The sequence below is a fragment of the Natrix helvetica genome (assembly GCF_964273705.1).
Source record: "Natrix helvetica genome assembly, chromosome: 1".
In the NCBI taxonomy this organism is placed as follows: domain Eukaryota; kingdom Metazoa; phylum Chordata; class Lepidosauria; order Squamata; family Natricidae; genus Natrix; species Natrix helvetica.
Genome location: NC_138548.1, coordinates 41,873,810 through 41,893,465, shown reverse-complemented (window position 1 = coordinate 41,893,465; position 19,656 = coordinate 41,873,810). Strand labels below are relative to the sequence as shown.

The 19,656-nt window shown below is 35.6% G+C and overlaps 1 protein-coding gene across 1 annotated transcript in view; it reads right to left on the bottom strand.

The window, feature by feature from the left end:
• SETD3 (SET domain containing 3, actin N3(tau)-histidine methyltransferase) overlaps positions 1-19,656 on the bottom strand; it is a 63,236-nt gene that overhangs the window by 19,223 nt on the left and 24,357 nt on the right. The window contains exons 7-8 of the mRNA XM_081969307.1: positions 4,050-4,108; positions 3,312-3,426 (exon numbers count right to left, since the gene is read on the bottom strand). Coding sequence (XP_081825433.1) covers positions 3,312-3,426; positions 4,050-4,108 — 174 coding nt within the window. The remainder of the gene's footprint in view (positions 1-3,311; positions 3,427-4,049; positions 4,109-19,656) is intronic.

The window sequence follows — 19,656 nt, the reverse complement described above, 5'->3', positions numbered from 1 at the left end:
GCTGCCCATAGCCAGGAGTTTGATTCTAACTGATTCAAGGTTGAGTCAGTCTTCTATCCTTCCAAGGTTGATAAAATGAGGATCTAGATTTTGGGGGGCAATATGCTGACACTGTAAACAACAGAGGGTGCTGTAATGCATTATGGGACAGTATATAAGTCTAAGTGCTATTGCTATTATTTCTGCTTGAATGTCTGGAAATTATTTATCTTCTGGGTTCTTTATATATTCTAACTCGTCTTTTGTGTTTATAAGGAACTTCTAGGAAAGATCATTTGTAGGTTTAGAGCTAGCTGTCATTGCATTTTAAATATTTGGTTATTACTTGTTTCCTATGATTTCACAGTAGGATATTTCCAGGGTCTCTAAATATCTTCAGCTTGTAATAGACTGCTTGTGACAGACAAGCAAACTCAATATGAGCAAAACAGAGTTGTCTGGGGCTGGACTTCAGGATTAAGACTAGATTCTTATTGGGAGTGTACTACTCTCTTTTAGAGAGTAGGTAACATAAGTGGCAATGGAGGCTTCTATCAGTTTTAGTTCCTCTACTCAGAAAGATGATTCAGTGACATGTGCTGGCAAGTCAAAATTAAATTATTGTAATTACTATAATGTGCTTTTTGTGAGGCAGTCATTGAAGATGTTCCACAAACTGCAACTTGTCCTGAATGTAGCAACATAGGAGGTAAGTGGTACCTTTTAAATGTCCCACATAACTATCATGTTGAAAGAATTTCTTCAGTTGTCAGCTGCTGTCTGAGTCCAATTCAAGGTGTTTATAATGGTAAATAAAGTTTAAAAGTTAAAATCTATTTAACCCAAGTTTAAATATATTTTGACAATGTTTTAAGGTTTCTTTTAAGTGTAGTTTTGCTCTTTTAATTATTTAAATTTATTGACTGCCCAACTCCAGTGGACTCTAATCTTCTGAGCTGCTAATGGAAAATTATTATTGGATTAATCCCTGTTAATTAACTTTCATTCAGTGTCCAACCTTTTCTTTGGGGAAGGCTATTGAGAGGGTGGTTGGCATGTAGCTTCAGAGGACCCTGAATAAAGTGAATTATTTGGACCCTTTCAGTTGAGTTCAGGCTGGGGTATAGCACTGAAACAGCATTGGTCATTTGGAGGGCCTGGGATAGGGTGTTGCAATTGTCTTGCCTTTTCAGGATCTCTCAGCAACTTTCAATACCATTGACCATGGTGTCCTTCTGGATTGGCTCCGGGGGTTAGCAGTGGGAGCTCCAAACTACTGTCTTCGAGTGATTCTCCCATTTTTTTAGTGGCTGGTGTCAATTGAAGGGTGTGGGTGTGGAGAGGCTGAGTTCTAGGTCAATGGAAGTGTGGAATATTTCAGGACTCAGGTCTCTCCCCTCTCCTCTTTAGTATCTATTAAAAATTGCTTTGTGAGATCATCCAGTGGAACAGGATATGCTGATAATACCCATTTATATCTCTCTACACTGGGCCAGGCAGATGATAGTTGTAGTCGGTAGATGATACAGTTGCCGGAGTGCCTGGAGGCTGTAAGTGTCTGAATGGGGATGAACCAACTTCAGCTCAACCCTGACAAGATGGAGTGGATTTGTCACTTTTGATGCTGGATGGACTGAATCACAATACAGGGTCCTGATGGACTCATGGCTCCTGCTTGATGAGCAGATGGCAGCCATAGCTAGGAGACCCTTTGCACAGATTCATCCTGTGCACCAATTGCATCCTTTCCTGGACCAGCAAGCTATGCTCATGTTTACTTAACATCTTAACTATTACAATGTACTGTACATGGGGCTACTCTTGAAGACCACTTGGATGTTATAAATGATCCAGAATGCAGTGGCACAAGATAGAGCCAGTGTGGAAAGGGCACACTTCTGAAATTTTGTTTCGTATAGTTTATTATAATTTCATTCAGAAAAACTAGTTGACTTTTCCATTGTTTCAAGTATTTTAATTTCATACTTGAGATCTAGGACAGGTTAAACAATGGTCACACTGCAAACAATCTGCATAGTTAGGGATAGAATATTTTTGTACAGAAGTAATAGCATGAAATGTTAATGGACATCTCAAAATATAAAAAGCATAGCTAAATACTTGTCTTGTCTACACAGCTACTGCTGATAATACGTGGAATTCTTCTGGTAGATAAAATGAAACATTCATTTGACCTTATTTGCAGCAGAAAAACTTAATGTATCAAAACAAAGTATTTTTACTGCTGAATTCTACATGAGTTACAGTATTACAGTTCTTCAACAAAAATAATCATTTAGCATATTCTATGATTTTTTAATATCACATTTCCCATTTATCCTAAGCAAAATTACTATTTATTCCTACAACACCTGTAATTACCACTTAAGATAAAAGAAAGGACAGACCCTTGAGCTTTTATCAAAGAGGCAACATAGGGAAACTATAGTAGATTCACAGATAATCAGTTCTTTTTTTTCTTGCTGCTATTTTAACTAGAACAAGGGGGAAAATAACAAGCCTCCCTCTGTAACCTGGCCCAAAGAAAGTCAGGTTCCCTCCTGTTGCTTTGAAGCAAAGAAAAAAGGAAGCATTGGGAGGGGAGGGAGGATTCATATCCCATATCCCAACAGAATATAAGAAAATTGCATAAAAGTGGATCAAAATGGAAAAGGTATATATAGAGAAGGAAACTTTTAAACTGGCATTAAATATACATTAAGAGACAAAAGGCATAACAATGTGTTGAGATAAAATATTACTAGGCTAAGATGGAAAGGGGTGAAAGTATAGGAAAGTAAAATGTAAAAATGGAGATATATAGGACAACTGTGCTAGAATATTAAATGTAAAAAAGAACATAGAAAAAAAAGAAAGAAAAAAGTTTGAAAAGAATTTCAAGTTTTCTTTTAACTTTCTATAGTAAACAACGATAAGACATTCCTCAGCCCTCCATATTTTGAAAGATTTCACTCTCAGGCCTTTTAAAACTAGTTTCAACCAAATGATGAACTTATTTCTAACAACAATAAAACAAAATCAACATGAAGTTATTTTTAATTAGTTTAAGGTCATCACTACTGGTTCCTTCACTATACAACACACATAAGACAGTTCTCAGTAATAGACGTTCCTCAAATATATTGTATTTAATATTTATTTTTAATAATAAACTTCAATGGAAATGCATTCATCTTTCAAAAATCTGCAAATCAAGCAAGATATTAAAATATGTTTGTGTTTAATTTAATTGGTATGAAACAACATATCTATCAAAAAATAAGATGCTAAATAAAGAAATTGTCTTTATTTTCATATGAAACAGTCCTTACCAGTCCATTGGTGTGATTACACATGTCCCATAAAGGTATCAGAGCTAATGTAACCCTAGAGCCATCCTCAGCAGGAATCTGGTTTTGTCGAGCCATGACTGAGGAAACTGCCCATCTAACAAGCCAAAAAGAAGTTAGTGACTGTAACTTTTTGTTTTAATACACTTTAAACAATTTAGATATTTTATATATTAAATACCATTATGGATTTATTAAAGTCAAACAACTGCAGAATCCTCTTTTTTGAAAATTTAGAAAAACAGGCAGCAGGTAAAAACAAACAACAGTACATAAAACAGATACTTCAGTGTGTTGTAAAATTACTAAGAAGAAAATAGAAAATTAGGAATTATTTTAAGGATGAGAGGCGTAGAAAGACTGTGAATTAACTTTACTTATAGTGTTATCAATTATGTCACAGTATCTCTCAAAGAAGTCTCACTTATTTTAACCATTTTTCAGAAAATTAAACAGCAACTGCAACAAAAATGATTTAAGAGAAATTTTCGAAAGGAACATAACAATGTATTCTAGAAGAAACCATAAATTAATGCTAATTGGTTAGCTAACAAACTTTGAAGATTAAATACAGATGGCTGCAATAATTATACTCTGTGATTTTTAATGCTAAGTATTATGATGGGACCAGGGATTCATGATTAATAACTTGATTATTGGGGGTAGGGAAGGAATCTGAAAACTTAACAACTTAGTTTTTAAATAAAAAGGGAAACAAACCTGTAATCATCGTAAGTGAAAGAATCCTTTAATGGCAGTTTGCTGGCATTAGGATGGGTCTGAGAAATAAAAGATTCAGAAGAGAGGTGAAAAGGGGGGGAAAGCAAAACAAAGCCCCCACAAAAATCAGTCAGCAGAATTTCATTATTTAGCTGCCTAACAGATCCTAACAAGAGCCAAATGAAGCAGGAGGCGTCCAGCCGTGCTACAGAGGGATCATCATGCTATTATGCTCTCATACATCACTGTCAACTTAATTTGTTGTGCCCAGCAGCCGCCATAAATCTGTTTCTTCATATTTCAAAGACTCAAACTCACAGACAATGGCACACAAGAATTTAAGGTAGACTCCTATCTCCAAACCACTGATGAAAAGTTTTCTGCTCTCAGGGTTTTAATTTTTAACTTGGTCACACTGTGTGAGAGTAAATGTATTTTAAACTACTTTTACTTGTACTGTATCCTATTTTTGGGGGGAAAATAAATCAGAGGATAGATATATTTTAGACCAAAGACATGAAAAACACTGAAACTGTTAGTCAAATAGGTAGGTGAAGAACAGTGCTACAGCTATTATCAAACAAAACTAATGGGGCAATTACATTTTTTCCTTAGGGTATTGGTCATACTATATATCAGATCAATAGGACAAGAAAATAATCTTAATTATGATGAGAAAATGAGGATTTTAACCAACTGACATAAAGATTCTTCATACCTTATACATTTAAATACATAATATTAAAAATAATAGAATTTTACCAAATACTTAAAAATGTTCCCCTTCTTGAGTTATTAAGATCCATTAAAAAGATTTTTAATATTTCAATTACAATTGAATAAGCCGGCTTCAGAAATTATCAAATGAATAGTTATTTATACCAGTGGAAATGAGACTTGCATGGACCTATCTTTGCAACACTGTTAAAGCAAGAAGCTCAACACAGCGTGTTTTTTATATTCTTGATGCATTAGCATCACAAGTGCATGGTAATTTATCATCTCTCACAGTAATGTACTTGCTGGCACTGTGTGCAGGACAGTAGGGGATGAGGTAAAAGTGGCTCAAACCGTAAATCAATTAGAAAACAAAAGCTTGTGCTTAGTGCACAATTTTAGGCAAATTATATATTACAAAAGGCTGCCAATTGGGTGTTATGTCCCAGGTGTCCATTCTCTCTAACCCCTTAAAATTAGCTTTGTGGATGGAGTAGCTCTGAAAATCTTGTCTCTCAACTAATTTTCAAATCAGTATTCATTGTACATATAAAATTTCATTGCAAATTTATTTAGGTGTGGCTATTTTAAGAAATAATTATTGTTAAGTTCAGGTGCGGTGGTTAAAGGCACCAAGAATAGAAACCAGGATGCTATGAGTTCTATTCCTTCTAAACAGCAATACAATACAATACAATAGTAGAGTTGGAAGGGACCTTGGAGGTCTTCTAGTCCAACCCCCTGCCTAGGCAATACAATCTCGAGCCAGTCACTGTCTCTCAGCCCTTGGAAGAAGGAAATGACAAGCTATTTCCAAAATTTCCAAAAATAATGCCAAGAAAACTTCGGGGACTTGTTCAGACATTTATCAGAAGTTGAGGCACAAAATCAACCAACAAGCTCTGTATAATTTTATTAGAGCTATCTCCAAGTAAATGAGAATGCTTTCATCAAACATAGGGGGTGGGGATCAAAATGAAACATAGGATAAGATGCAAAAATATATATAAATACAACGAAAGCCAGATTTTGAAGATTAATTTTTGATAAAATCATATGTTCAATTTGCTTCTGTTAATAAGTAGCTAGTTAACTTCAAAGCTTTAACTACTTTATTTAATAAGATGTATATGCCACTGTTTAGAATGAAACTTCCAAGATACTATAAGACATCTCTAGAATAAAAGTTGATGATGATATTGACATTATTGCTATTACCACTATATAAAAGTAGAGGGAGAATGGATTATTATATATGCTGTCTTAAATGCCTGAATGAGAGAGATAAATTTAATGAATAAACACGACATCGTGTAACAATAAAAATCAGGTAACAGCATATACACAACTATAATCAGAACTTAGTTAAAATCATGATAGGAAAAATCTTAAAATGCTATTTAAAAACCTCTTAAAAAGTATATGTTTTATTGAAAAAAATTTCACAAACCTGGAAAAAAGAGACAGCAATTAACCTTTTAAAAATAGAAAACATGTTTATTTTAAAATTAACAATGTAAGTTTTTAATGAACTATACATGTGATAAAATGAGTTTTCAACACAGGCAAACTCACAATTACATGTACTTTTTGTAACTTTCAATTGAAAATCTTCCTGTAAACAATTAAATCAGGATTTATCTGAAGGACAGATGACTAACATGGCTGTGTCTCCATCTACTGACAGGATGCGTGTAAAGCAGGATCAGAAACTTTTGTCTTAAAAATGCAAAAGGACAATTTTCTCCGAGGAAAATTTTCAGCAATGGTAATTAATCAGATTTTACTATATAGAATATAAAAGCATTGACCTTTAAAAGAGTAGCACATGCATCTCTATATTAACAGAATATTTATAAAATCCCTTTCTAATTTTTTAAAAAAGCCATAGGTTATAGAAAATGAAGGGAAAAAAGACATTATTACTTATTACTTATATTTAATTACTTAATATTACTTATGTTTAATTATCTCATTATAGGTAAAAATCTTCATATTAGTGCGAAGCAGAGCAGTTTTTTTTACTTCTGATCAACTAAGGGATTTTAGTGCAAACCATCTCGAAGACTATTCTTCCCAGGTTGTTTGCTACAGACTAGACCAAATTTACAAACAGCAAATTATATTTTTTGGAAAATAGGCAATAATACTGCAATCTAGCAGATGTTTTTGAGAACTGCACCCAGGGGACATGGAACAAAGCCTCCAATAAGGTCTAGAAATCAAAATAAAACTCTTTTTGTTCATGTGCCCATTTCCTAAGCTATTCTGAATCCAAGATATATATCTTATATATATCTCACTGGGTATCAGGCACTGAAATATGCACACATTGACCTTGATAAATGTAAACAAGGTTTCAAAGTTCAAATTACATTTGCTCAGTATTCCAATATAAGAGCATATGTCTAGCTCTATCTAGTTGAACTATGAAATCCTTGGTGCTGTCTGAATTTGGTTGTTTGCTTGCAGATGTTTCATTATCCAACTACCAAGCTCAGAGAGCACCAAGGTCTCCACACTTGCTCAGAATTTTCTTTCCTGTTGATAATACACCATCTCACATCAAACTAGATATTAAAAAGGGAATCAATTTTAAAGTTAAAACACCATCCATAGAACAAAAAGTTCCCAAAATCCACATAGAATTAGTATAACTTTTGGAGTTATTCAAAATCCAAGAAAGAAAGAAAAAAGGGTAAGTTGTGCCTAGTGTTCAAAATATATCTGTCCCACGTTACTATCCTAAGCAGAGTACTGGAATAGTGTGCAATTGCTCATCACAACCAGTAGCATGGTTAGGGGAATGCCGATCATGAAGAATAGTGAATGGGACAATGCAGCACCCAATATTTTGCTGGGTGCCACAGTAGGCCAGAGGTGTATGCTATAGTTAGTTACCAATGATGTAACTGTCCTTGAACAATTGTAGGATGCTGTCTAGTCAAGACATTTGTAGATACGAAAAATTGAACTCTATGATCTGTAGATTGCACAAAGAATTTTCTTATATAGTTCTTTTTAGATGTATATAGTTTATTTATATAAATAAATTTAATTATAATTTATATAAAGCTATATAAATTCATATAGTTCATTTTATATTTCTTTTGTACCTTGCTAAGAGGGAGAAGCAAACTAATCATTTTCATTCCTAGAAATAATGAAATCCAGCAATTAATATTAAATGATTTCATATTTAATTAAATACCTGTGTTTCCCTGAAAATAAGACCCCGTCTTAATTTTTATGCCACCAAAAAAGGCACCAGGTCTTCTTTTCGGGGGATGTCGTCCGCTGACTCACCTCACTTACACACATCAACCATGGCTTCCTTTTCGCTGTCAGTGGCCTTCAGGAACTTCTTCGGCTGGCAAGGCTTTCCTGAAGGCCTCTGCAGCCAATAACAGAGCTCTAGTTCGATCCAGAGCTCTGTTATTGGCTGCAGAGGCTTTCATAAAAGCCTTGCTGGCCTTGCCAGCTGCAGAAGAAATGGGCCGGCAGGGCAGGTGTCACGGTGTACGTGGCTTAACTGCAACTATCTGAAGGTAAGTAGTAGGCAGCTCAACCCATTCCTACCCTAGCTTAATTTTTACTGTGTACCCTGGAGTGGGTGGGCTCTTAATTAGGGCTTATTTTGGGGGCAGGGCTTATATTGGGTGCACATGTAAAAATCAAGGTAGGACTTACTTTCGGAGTAGGTCATATTTTCAGGGAAACACGGTACTTGGTTCTATTCTAAATGGAAAACAAGAGTGGTCATCCAGATCAGAATGCAAGCCCTATTTTGAATATAATTTGAAATTACTTTAGGGGCAAAAATGTGTCTCAATAAGATTATTTCAATTCCAGAAAATAAGTGAGAAATATAAACTATGATTTATAAGATTTATATTTGTCCACTTACCAAATCCAAAACAGTACCAACAAAGTGTAAATGTCCAATATTACATTTTAAGACACGGATGTTTAATTTTTAAATAGTATACAGCATATTAAATATAGAGGAAATAAAGTTCCATAGATTAATACAATATTTTTAAAGCCTTCTGCATTTTTTTCTGAGAATCTCTAGAGAGGTACTTGCACATTTCTAGCAATCTATCTTTCTCCTAATATATCACAGGAAATACTCCTAATACAAAATTATATTGTCTCACAGTAAATTTATTTTGTATTTTTGAAAATGCAGTATTTTTAACATGTGTTAGCATATCTTAGCTGAAAAGATCAAGAGAAAAATACTCTGATTAAAAAATTGGTTTAGCATGCAGTTTCACTTCACAGTCCCTCTGTAAAAATGAAATCTCCCTAACAAACTCTTAATAAAACCTGTCAATATATCTAGAAAGAAAAATGACACAAATGCATTAAGTATTAAATACCCTTGGAAAAAGTCACATATTCCATGAATTTTTGATGTACTATCTTGACATTAATGTAAAACCTTGATATTTATAATTGACAGATATTTAATAAAGTATAGTATATGGCTGCTGCATAGAATGCAAATTTTTCAGGTTGATCAAAAGGAGATAGACACTTATTCAAATGAAGCAACCTGTTGATAAATAGCAAAACTCAGATTACATTTGTATAGTCTTAGTTTAAGGAATAATATGCCCATTTTATTTTGGATAACTCTAAATACATGATAAAATTATGCTGCATTTTTAAAATGTGCCAGTAAGAATATTATGGCAATTGTTTAGCTAATAAGCACAGGCTACAATGTTTCAGGATAGCAATAAAACTGTTTAAATGGCTATTTATAAATAAAACTGTTTTGAAAAAAAGCTAATTAAATCTCTTAGGATAATAAAAATGGTGAACCAGGATTCTCAGATATGCAGTAAAGTGCATTTATTCAGAAATCCATGTAGAGTTCAAGAAAGCTTTTTCTCAATTTGTATATATATGACAGTGTTCTCAAAAGTAATAGTTTCAAAATGGGAATTCTGTTTTTGTTAGTTGCCTTGAAAATTGATTCACCTATATGCTTAAGACCATATTCAGATTATAATTAAAGAGCAAAGTCCAACTTTTCTGTTATTAATGCGAATTTGATCCTAGCACCTACCACAACCACAACAGTGTGTATGTTGTGTATCTATGTCACACACACACACACACACACACACACACACACAAACACACTTGGCAAAATCACAGAATATTTTTTAATATATTTATATTAATATTTAGAAATATTTAGAAGGGACTTGGGAAATCAAATTCTCTGCTCAATGCAAGAATTCATTATTATAATACTCCAAAAGAAAACCTTCTAGCTTGCTGTTTATTTCCTGCAAAGAATAATCCACTAAGTCCTGAGGCAACCTATTGAATAGTTCTTACCTTTAGACAATTCTTCTTCATTTCCAATGAATATCTAATTTAAACCTATTGTTTTTTTTTTGTATTTTGGAAAACTCCTGAGTAATTCTTCCTCAGCTTCTATATGATAGTCCCTCACATGCTCAAATACAATTATTATATTTATCTGTAATTTTCCAAGTACTTTAAACACTTATATGTCAACAAAGAAAAATGTTTTATTAGATCAAACACTCCAATTATGGCACATTTTCCCCATCTTAACCATAAATTCTTGCATTTATACTGGCATTTCTATAATTGTCTTATTTTGATTTAATTAATTTCTAGTGCTAGAAAAACTGGCTGACACTTGTTAACAGATAGGACCAGGAATATACCTCACCTGAAAGGAAACAACAGACAACCAGAGAGAGACATCCCTCAAATAACCTAAATCCAAGAATGAAACACTTTAAATGTAACTAACCAGCACCTTGAAATGAACCTGGAAGCATACTGGCAAGCAAAGCAAGCTCGCCAAGCAGAGGTGCCACATGCGCCAAAGAATGTTGCTGTTTCTTTACTTCTTGGTTGATGTAAAACCAAAGATAGTCGATTCAATTTTATATTTGTCCATTCTTTGAAGGGCAATATTTCTGCAAAATGTTAGTAAATTTCGTGATAGGGCTATGCTGGTAAGAGTTTATCGTCCAAAAGACATCAAGAAAATTCCCAACATTACTTTATCCCTCTTCAAAAGAACTGCAGTTTACTTCAGTACAGAATCATTCTCAATTTTCCAGCTGGACAGGAAATTCTGCACACCATCAACCTCACTATTTTGCTTCATTCCTCTGGTTTTTCTATTAGCATGCTCAGTAAACTTTTCACTCAAGTGAAATTATTAGTGAATGTTGCTCAATAATTTACATGCTTTTTGGCATGACAGCCATGTGTGAATTGTCATGGGTAGGCTAGAACATTCAAACTGTTTAAGGTTACCACTGTTAAGACAAAACAGAGACAGTGCTCCAGTTAAGGAGAGTGAAAAAGAGTGGAACTTGTAGTTATTTTTTATTATGACAAGCATGTGCCGCATCAAGTCAGATTGTTTAGGCCAAAAGTATAGAAGACAACTTATTTCTAATTTAGTTAAATTACTAATTTAAGTCCCTTAAGCAGTTTAATAATGCTCAAAATATGCGTCTTCTTTTATTATTTCACTCCAGATTTATCAGATTTCTATTGTGCTTTATTTTTATTGAACATTCATAACTGCTGTTGCATCTAGGAGAAAAACATTAAATCCCAACAATACACTATGTGTATCTGTGGAATAATATGATTAACTATTGAGGCACGGAATCTTGAACTACAGATTACATCTCAGTGGACAGAGTTGCTTTCTGGAATGCAACTTAACCTGAGAAATATATACTGTTATTCTGTTTTAGCTGCCAAAATGAAAGCTCATTGGAATCTGTGGCCAGGAGAGGGGTTAAAAACCTCATCTTTTAAAGAAGAGTCTCAATAGACCTTAGTGTTTTGTAGTCAACATAACATTTCTCCCCAGTGTGGTTTAAAAATGTGCAAAAACAATTTCATCTAATATTGGCATATATAGCTTTGAAGCATAGTTTTCAGTCAAAGTATTCAGGGAGATGATTTTAATGGAATTGTAAGTCATTAAGAGCATCAAAAATAAATTAAAAGTAGTTAAGTTGGCAAGCAGGGTCCAAAATACAGAAAATAATGGTTTCCCAAATGACAAGTTTTATGATTTTCAAAATGGAAAATTCTTATTCAACCAATGAACTTTCCTATTGATACAGAAAGGGGACTTAACAGATGAGGTTGGGAATGCACCATGAAATACAAAATCCAATAAAAGACTTACAAAATAGATTTAGTTTTTGGCATGGAAAAAATTCACTGTCAAGCAGCATTTTATCTACAATTGAAGAAGCAAAATCAGAGAACCAGAGATTTCAGCTGAACTCACTCATCTAACTTTTCCTTTAACGTTGTGCTTAAAATTCCAAGCTCCCCAAGATTCTGAGTATGCTAATGATTGACTACCTCTGTACCCTGCAACAGTCAATTTACTCCTGCCACTATCATAGTAAACAGTAAATTTAAAACATCTATGGCAAGCTAAAAATGTAAAATAAAATTTCCTAACAGACGAATAAAACAAAATCTTAAACTATTTAAAGCACTCTTCAGGACAGCTCTGTCTTCAATGTGGGATGTACTCAAGGATGGCACCAACCAGATATCTACTGGAAAGGTGCCCCAATGTTTTCTGAGCTACACTTCTGTTACTTAACAAAAGAAAAGGCAACCACTTTCTTTAGTAGTCTGTTTTCATCACTAAATATCTGTAATCATTTGGACATCTTACCCATATTTAAACAAATTTCCTTTCTATCTTTCAGTTCTAATTCTACTATCTAGAACAGCAGCCCCCAACCTTTTGGGCACCAGGGACCAGTTCTATGGAGAGGTCTTTCCGTGGACCGGAGGGGGCATGGTTTTGTGAGCTGCCTGCATCATGCAAATGGGGCCTCACTTGTTTGCACGGACCGGTTTCTGGCATGCCATGCACGGACTGGTGTCAGTCTATGGTTGTGGACCTCTGCTCTATCAGTATTCTCATCTTCAAGATATGCTTTTCAGTTGTTCCTCATTCAGGTAGTTCTTAACTTACAACCATAACTGTGACTAGAATTTCTGTTGCAAGACAATCATTAAGGAAGTCACACCCAATTATGCAATTCTTTTGCTGGTCACTAAGTAAATTCGGCTTCATCCATTGACTTTGCTTGTCAGAGGTCTGTTGGAAAGGTTGCAAATGGCAATCACATGACCCAGATATAGGAGATAGCAGGCTGAGGGTGGAGTCATTGTACTCCCACAAAAGACCCAAATCCACACATACTTCCCCCATGAATTCCACTTACCCTTATCTAGCATTAATTTGGCTTGACCATTAGTAAAACAATCTTGTATATAGGTAGCAAACCTTTAGTACTTTGAACTGAACTCCGGTTCCTAATTACTTGCGCCTGATATGGGGATACTGCAACCAACATTAACACAGGCAGGTTTCCAAGCATCTGAATCCTGATCACATGACCCCACGGTTACTGCAACAGTCAGTAATCCATAAGCAACATTTCCAGTGTTGCCTTAACTGCAAATGGTCACTAAACAAAAGTTCATAAGCCATGGACTACCTATATTCTATTCTATTCTATTCTCCCAATCCAGTGTTCCATCATTCTATTTTACTGTATTTTTTATATGGAAGATTTATAATTCAGGTATCATATTTAGTTCTCCCTTTTCCCATGTTTGCTCTTTTGTTGAACTGTTATCTTTTCATTCCTTTCTTCCATCTGACACTTGAAAAAGTTTTTATTCTCTTATCATTTATACATTGATGAATGTATTGTTCCTCTACCTTTTTTCATTTTGACATCCTTGCTCCTCCTCCTCTTCTCCTTTGCAGCAATTCAAACAACACTGGTATTTTAATTTACTACAGCATGTTATTTTCTGGGATGTTATTCTTGGGATTAGAAAACAATACATCTGGAAATACGTTATTAAAAATATGAAAGAAGAGCTTCTATTATTCAATATTTTGTTGCATTCTCTTTTCATTCTGGCAGAAGGAAAAGAGGCACAACTGGGAGGTGTAGCTCTGCTTTTATATACTAAAGTGCACACAATAATATAAGGCAAGAGTTTTTCCTTCCATAAAGCTACAAATATGCCACATGCAGAGAAAGTTAAAACAGGAACTGCCGAGTTTCCTTTTCAGACACAACCCAAAATCTGTGTTCAAAGAGCAAAGACTCTTCACTGTATATATCTATGAACTGTATGGCTCCCTCTTGTGTTTATTTTATCATATTTCAATGTTAAAAAAACTAAGCATTATGCAATGAACATGTGTTCTGTTCACTTTGCTGTATATAATTTGTGCTCATAAAAAGGTAATAGCAGCAACACATATGCATTTAAAAAATGGGGAAAGAATTATAAATATGTACAAATTGAAACAAACTGAAAAATCCTCCAGGTTAAATTTTAAACAAGCCTATTACCTATTTTTTCTGTTTTTCTTGAAATTTAAGCTTAAGATGCTTTGTCAATTGCCTTATGTCTATTTTAAGAATTAGATTACACTTCTGGTTCTTTGCTAATAGCAACGGCTATTTTTGAATATATAAACTTGCACAAGAGATGAGAAAGAAACAGCATCCCTGTTTTCAAGTGCACTCATTGCAGTCTAAAAGTACTTAGAAATAACATCTTGAAAATGTACTCTTACTGCTTTCATCAAGAGACTGTATTATTAACAATCAAATATGTGATAATAAACTTTTGTATTGTTTGTAAACCAACAAGCAGATTGGTGCAATATACAGAGCTAGACAAAAGGAACTAGATTTTAGATTCAACTATATTATAGAAACATCACAGGGCAAATCTAGTTTACATAAGTCTTAAACATACATACATCATAAAGATGTAGGTACCTTGTTACCCTTTTAAATCATTTCACCTTCCAATCAAGTACAATATTATTATTATTTGTTAACTCCATGTATAAAATATTACAACTTCATCCATTGAACCTCTTGTACAATTAAGGGTTTGTAGAGATAAAATCGAACCCTAAGTTCTTCTACTTAACATATCTATAGATTGAGTACATGCAGTGACTAATGACTATCCACTAATGCTTCTAACAGCACTTTTATAAACATGTCAGCATTATTATCTCTCATAGTGAAAGGCAGGAGGAGAATGACTTACCTGAGCCTATCTAAAACACTTTTTGATTGTAGTCTTTTGGCTACTAAAAGCGGTCTGGACTCTAGTTAACTATACTGTACGTCCTCTTCTAGAAAGTCATGCTAGTCACCCACTATATACTTATGAATCAGTTTTTCATTTTAATTTAGTAGTTAACATTCCAGGTGAATCATGTCAGCTTGTGTTTTAAATTATTTTTAAATATTTATTTCTTCAAACGTCCTTCTTAAAATCAGCTATTTTCTCAGTTTTTACTACGTTCTCTACTGTGCTATCCATTAGAGGGAATAATATGTAATAACATCTAACTCAGTCATTGTAAGTCAATTTTATGGTATAATGATAAAGAGTCTACCCAACAGTAATATAACAACAGATCAGGTTACTATACTATAAAGCTTGTGATACTACTACTGACTTGAAACAATTTTAGATAGAACACACATTTTTAAAAGTTCTTCTGAAAGAATACAGACACTCTATTGTTCCTTCAAAATACATCTTTCACTTTGGAATGCTGGCATGCTAATGATCACACTTGTCTACTTTTAAATGTCAGTATTACACATAAGATATAATCTGGATATCATGTCACTTTGTGGCACACTTTATTAACTTTGCACTAGGGTAGCATATGGCAGACGTACTTTTTTTTTTTAAAAAAAACCATCATTTAAAACAACATTAAAAGCCTTGCCTAGTAAAGTGTTGCCAGGTTTCTTTTTTAAAATGCTGGAGATTATCTATGACATTGGCGTCTCATTAATATAGCACCTTCTGTTCTAAAGGGAGGAAACTTGAATCTTTCAGCCTTCATCGTTCTATCACAATATCTTACAATTTGTCCAGGCATGTTTTGAACTGCCCAACTAAAAAAATGTCACCAGTAGTGCAATTTTAGAGCAACTAGATACATTAAGCAAATAAACTAAAGACTGACTTCACATAAAAAGAAACGTTAAAATAAGTTATTTTAGAATAGAAAAGAATAAAAAAAAATATTGTCACTTTAAATGTACACTAATCAGAATACTTTAAAATGAAAGTTCGTTGCATTCAGCTCTCAAAAGATAGCCATTATGCATTTACCCACACACACATATATATGTGAAAAAAGGAATCCTGCAAATGTACAAGATGGATGGCATATGGAACAAAGCTGTTACAGAATCTAATAGTCCTGCTGTAGATACTTTGAAACCTCCTCCCAGAAGGGAGAAATAGACTGTGAAGTGGGTGTAGGCAGGTCTCTAACAATGCTTTGAGCTCTAAGTACCTAGCGCTTTTAAGCACTATCCTGAATAACAGGAAGCGAGCTTCCTATAATCTTTTCAGCTGTCCTTACCACTCTCTGTATGGACCTTCTATATGAGGCATGCTACCACCAAACCAAACGGTGATGTAATTTGTTAAAACGGTCTCAATCGTGCCTTTGTAAAACGTAGCCAGGACAGTAGGAGAAAGATGTGCTCTCCTCATCCAATGCAGGAAATGCAAACACTGGTTTGCACGCTTCACTAAAGATAACATATTTTTTATATTGTCTGGAAAAAAATGAACATAGTTTTAAAAGCAATCTGGGACTACTTTGTCTAACCTAATTTCCAAAACGTTTTTATGATAATACTAGCACTAGGTACAAATCTTTCATTTTAAAATATTAAAAACATTCAAAACTGTTGTAAATTGTTGTTACAATTCAATAAAGGCAGGCAGGAAGTAGAATATATTTCAACAGAGATTTTATTTAATTAAACAACAGTGTTGAAAGATTTTACTATATGATATAACCATTTCTATGTAGGAAATATTCTTTTCAATAAAAGCTTAATGCACACTGAACAGTTATCTAAGAAGATTGGTTGATTTAAGGTGTCCCAAAATCATATCTAATAAGATGTTCTGTCACTATGTTAAACTTTGAGAATATTTTCTTGTCTTTGCAATATAAAGCCTTAGTAACTATGGACACCTACACAAAAGTTGTGGAAAAAGCTAGTTACAATACAGGGAACAAATGGCTAGAAGCAGAAGCATTTAGAAGAAAATTGTACTGTGAATTAAAAGGCCATGATGCCATGATACCAATTTATCAATGAAAATATAGTCTCCTGTACTGCTCTAACTCGCCTCTAAACACGCTCCTGTCAAAAATCTTTGCATGTACTCAATCTATAGATATGTTAAGTAGAAGAACTTAGGGTTCAATTTTATCTCTACAAACCCTTAATTGTATAAGAGGTTCAATAGATTAAGTTGTAATGTTTTATACATGGAGTTAACAAAAAGGCCACAAATACAAAGAATCATAACAATGTTTCCCTTTATGTATCCCATACACACACAAAATGATGGAATAATAAAGTACAATGTACAGGTGAAACTCGAAAAATTAGAATGTCATACAAAAGTTCATTTATTTCAGTAATGCAACTTAAAAGGTGAAACTAATATATGAGATAAGACTCATTACATGCAAAGCAAGATAGTTCAAGCCATGATTTGTCATAATTGTGATGATTATGGTGTACAGCTCATGAAAACCCCAAATCCACCATCTCAGAAAATTAGAATATTACATGCAATAAAAAAACAAGGATTGTACATAGAACAATATCGGACCTCTGAAAAGTATAAGCATGCATATGTACTCAGTACTTGGTTTGGGCCCCTTTTGCAGCAATTATTGCCTCAATGCGGCATTGCATGGAAGCTATCAGCCTGTGGCACTGCTGAGGTGTTATGGAAGACCAGGATGCTTCAATAGCGGCCTTCAGCTCTTCTGCATTGTTAGGTCTCATGTCTCTCATCTATCTCTTGGCAATGCCCCATAGATTCTCTATGGCAGTGGTTCCCAAAGTGGGCGGTACGACCTCTGGGGGGCGGTGGGATGACTTAGGGTGGCGCTAAGAGGCAAAGGGGGCAGCAGGGGGCGCTAATAGGCAAGGAGGGGTGGCAGGGGGGCGCTAAGAGTCAAGGGAGGTGGCAGAGGAGTGCGGAGGTGTTCTGCTGTACTGTACTCCCGACTCGCCTAATTTGGTGTGCAGGCGCGGAAGGGAATGCGATGGGACCGAAAGCGAGAGTCTTTCCCCGCGCGGCTTTTGTGGAGGTGGCAGCTCAGTCTCGCCTCACCAGGAATCGGCAACGCTGCGCCTTTATGAAGGCTTGGGTCTCGTGCGTGCCTTCAATGGGTGGAAGGGCTGGGTTCTTCTTCGTCACGCGAGACTGACAGTTAAAACTGCTCCTCCAGCTGCGGGGGGGGGGGGGGGGCGGCAGCCGTGAACCCCTAAACGTAGCGATGGAGTCATCTTCCCTACTTCTCCACGGCTTTGCCACCTTTCTTCTCCACGGCCCGCTGTTTTTTAACGAATGGGCGTGTTGGTGAACTGCTTCACAAGAGCCGAAGGTCCTGTCCCACCCGACATGAGCACACGGAGACCCTCAGCCGGTCTCTCATGCTGTGTAGAAACTGAGCTGCTGCCTCCGTAAAAAATTGCAGGGGAAGCTGAAATTTTGGAATGCGATTCTAAGAGGAAGAGCGTCTACTCCACTTGAACTACTTTCTTATGTAAATAAGGATTGAACAGCATACGAAAGAGGTTGTGGATTGTAATCCTTTCATGCTGGGGCAGGTCGTAATTTTGCAACAACTTCCTAGATGCACATTTTTTTCTATCGTATTAGTATTGTTAATAGGATTCTTTTTAAAATCATCTGGATTAATAAAACAATCTTAATCTTGCCCACTGCTGGAAATACTCCAGAAAATGTGTTTTAAATTAGTAATAATTTTTATAGCATTAGCTGGCTGGCTGATCTGCTGAAAGAGGGAGGGACGTTTCGTTCAGAATAGCTTGTGGAATTGAGACAAGTGGTTCTCAAGCATTGACACGCCTAATAAAAGTAGCTTACAGTACAGTTTAACATCATGTCTTGACTACATCCTTGTGTTCCCCCCCAAAAAATGAATTGTCATTGCCCTGATCTCATTCCCAGTAATGAGTGAAATATTTTTAATCATTAGTTGTACTAGCTATAAAGTGGCATTTTTCCTCCTTTCCTATTGACTTTGCTTGTCAGAAGATCACAAAAGTGATCAACATGACCCCGGGACACTGCAACCATCATAAATATGAGTAAATTGCCAAGCGTCTGAATTTTCATCACATGGGCATGTGTTGTGGCCCAGCCGGTGCCGGTGCCGCTGCCACCAGACTCCGACAGCGAGCTGTCCTCTGAGTCGGCTCAAGAGGAGGTGGGGGACCCTGGACAGGGTTCCGACGCTGAGCAGGGCGCAGAGAGGCTGGTTGGCCACCAGGGGGCGCCTGAGGCATGGAGCAGTGGTGAAAGCCAAAGGAAGGGGGCTCCTGATGTCATGCCTTGGAGCAGTGGGGAGGAGTCACAGGACAGTGAGTCAGACATCAGCAGTGAGCTATTAGATGCTCGTTACCGACGTGCTACCTGGCGTAAGGAGCAATTGAGCAATTACAGGAGGTAATGGCTCTCAGCTGCTGATCATTAGACTCCTCTCCAGACTATAAAGGGACTGCTTGTGGACACACCCTTTGCAGGAATCAACTGATCATTGGAGTTGGAGAAGCTCAGATCTGTGTCGTACTTTGGCAGGCTGGATTGCTGCCAAAGGGTTTACCTGGATTGCTGTCAATCTGTTCCCGGGACCTTGGCAGGCAGGAGTGCTGCTAAGGTGATTATCTGGAGCTTGGTAGCTGGATTGCTGCCA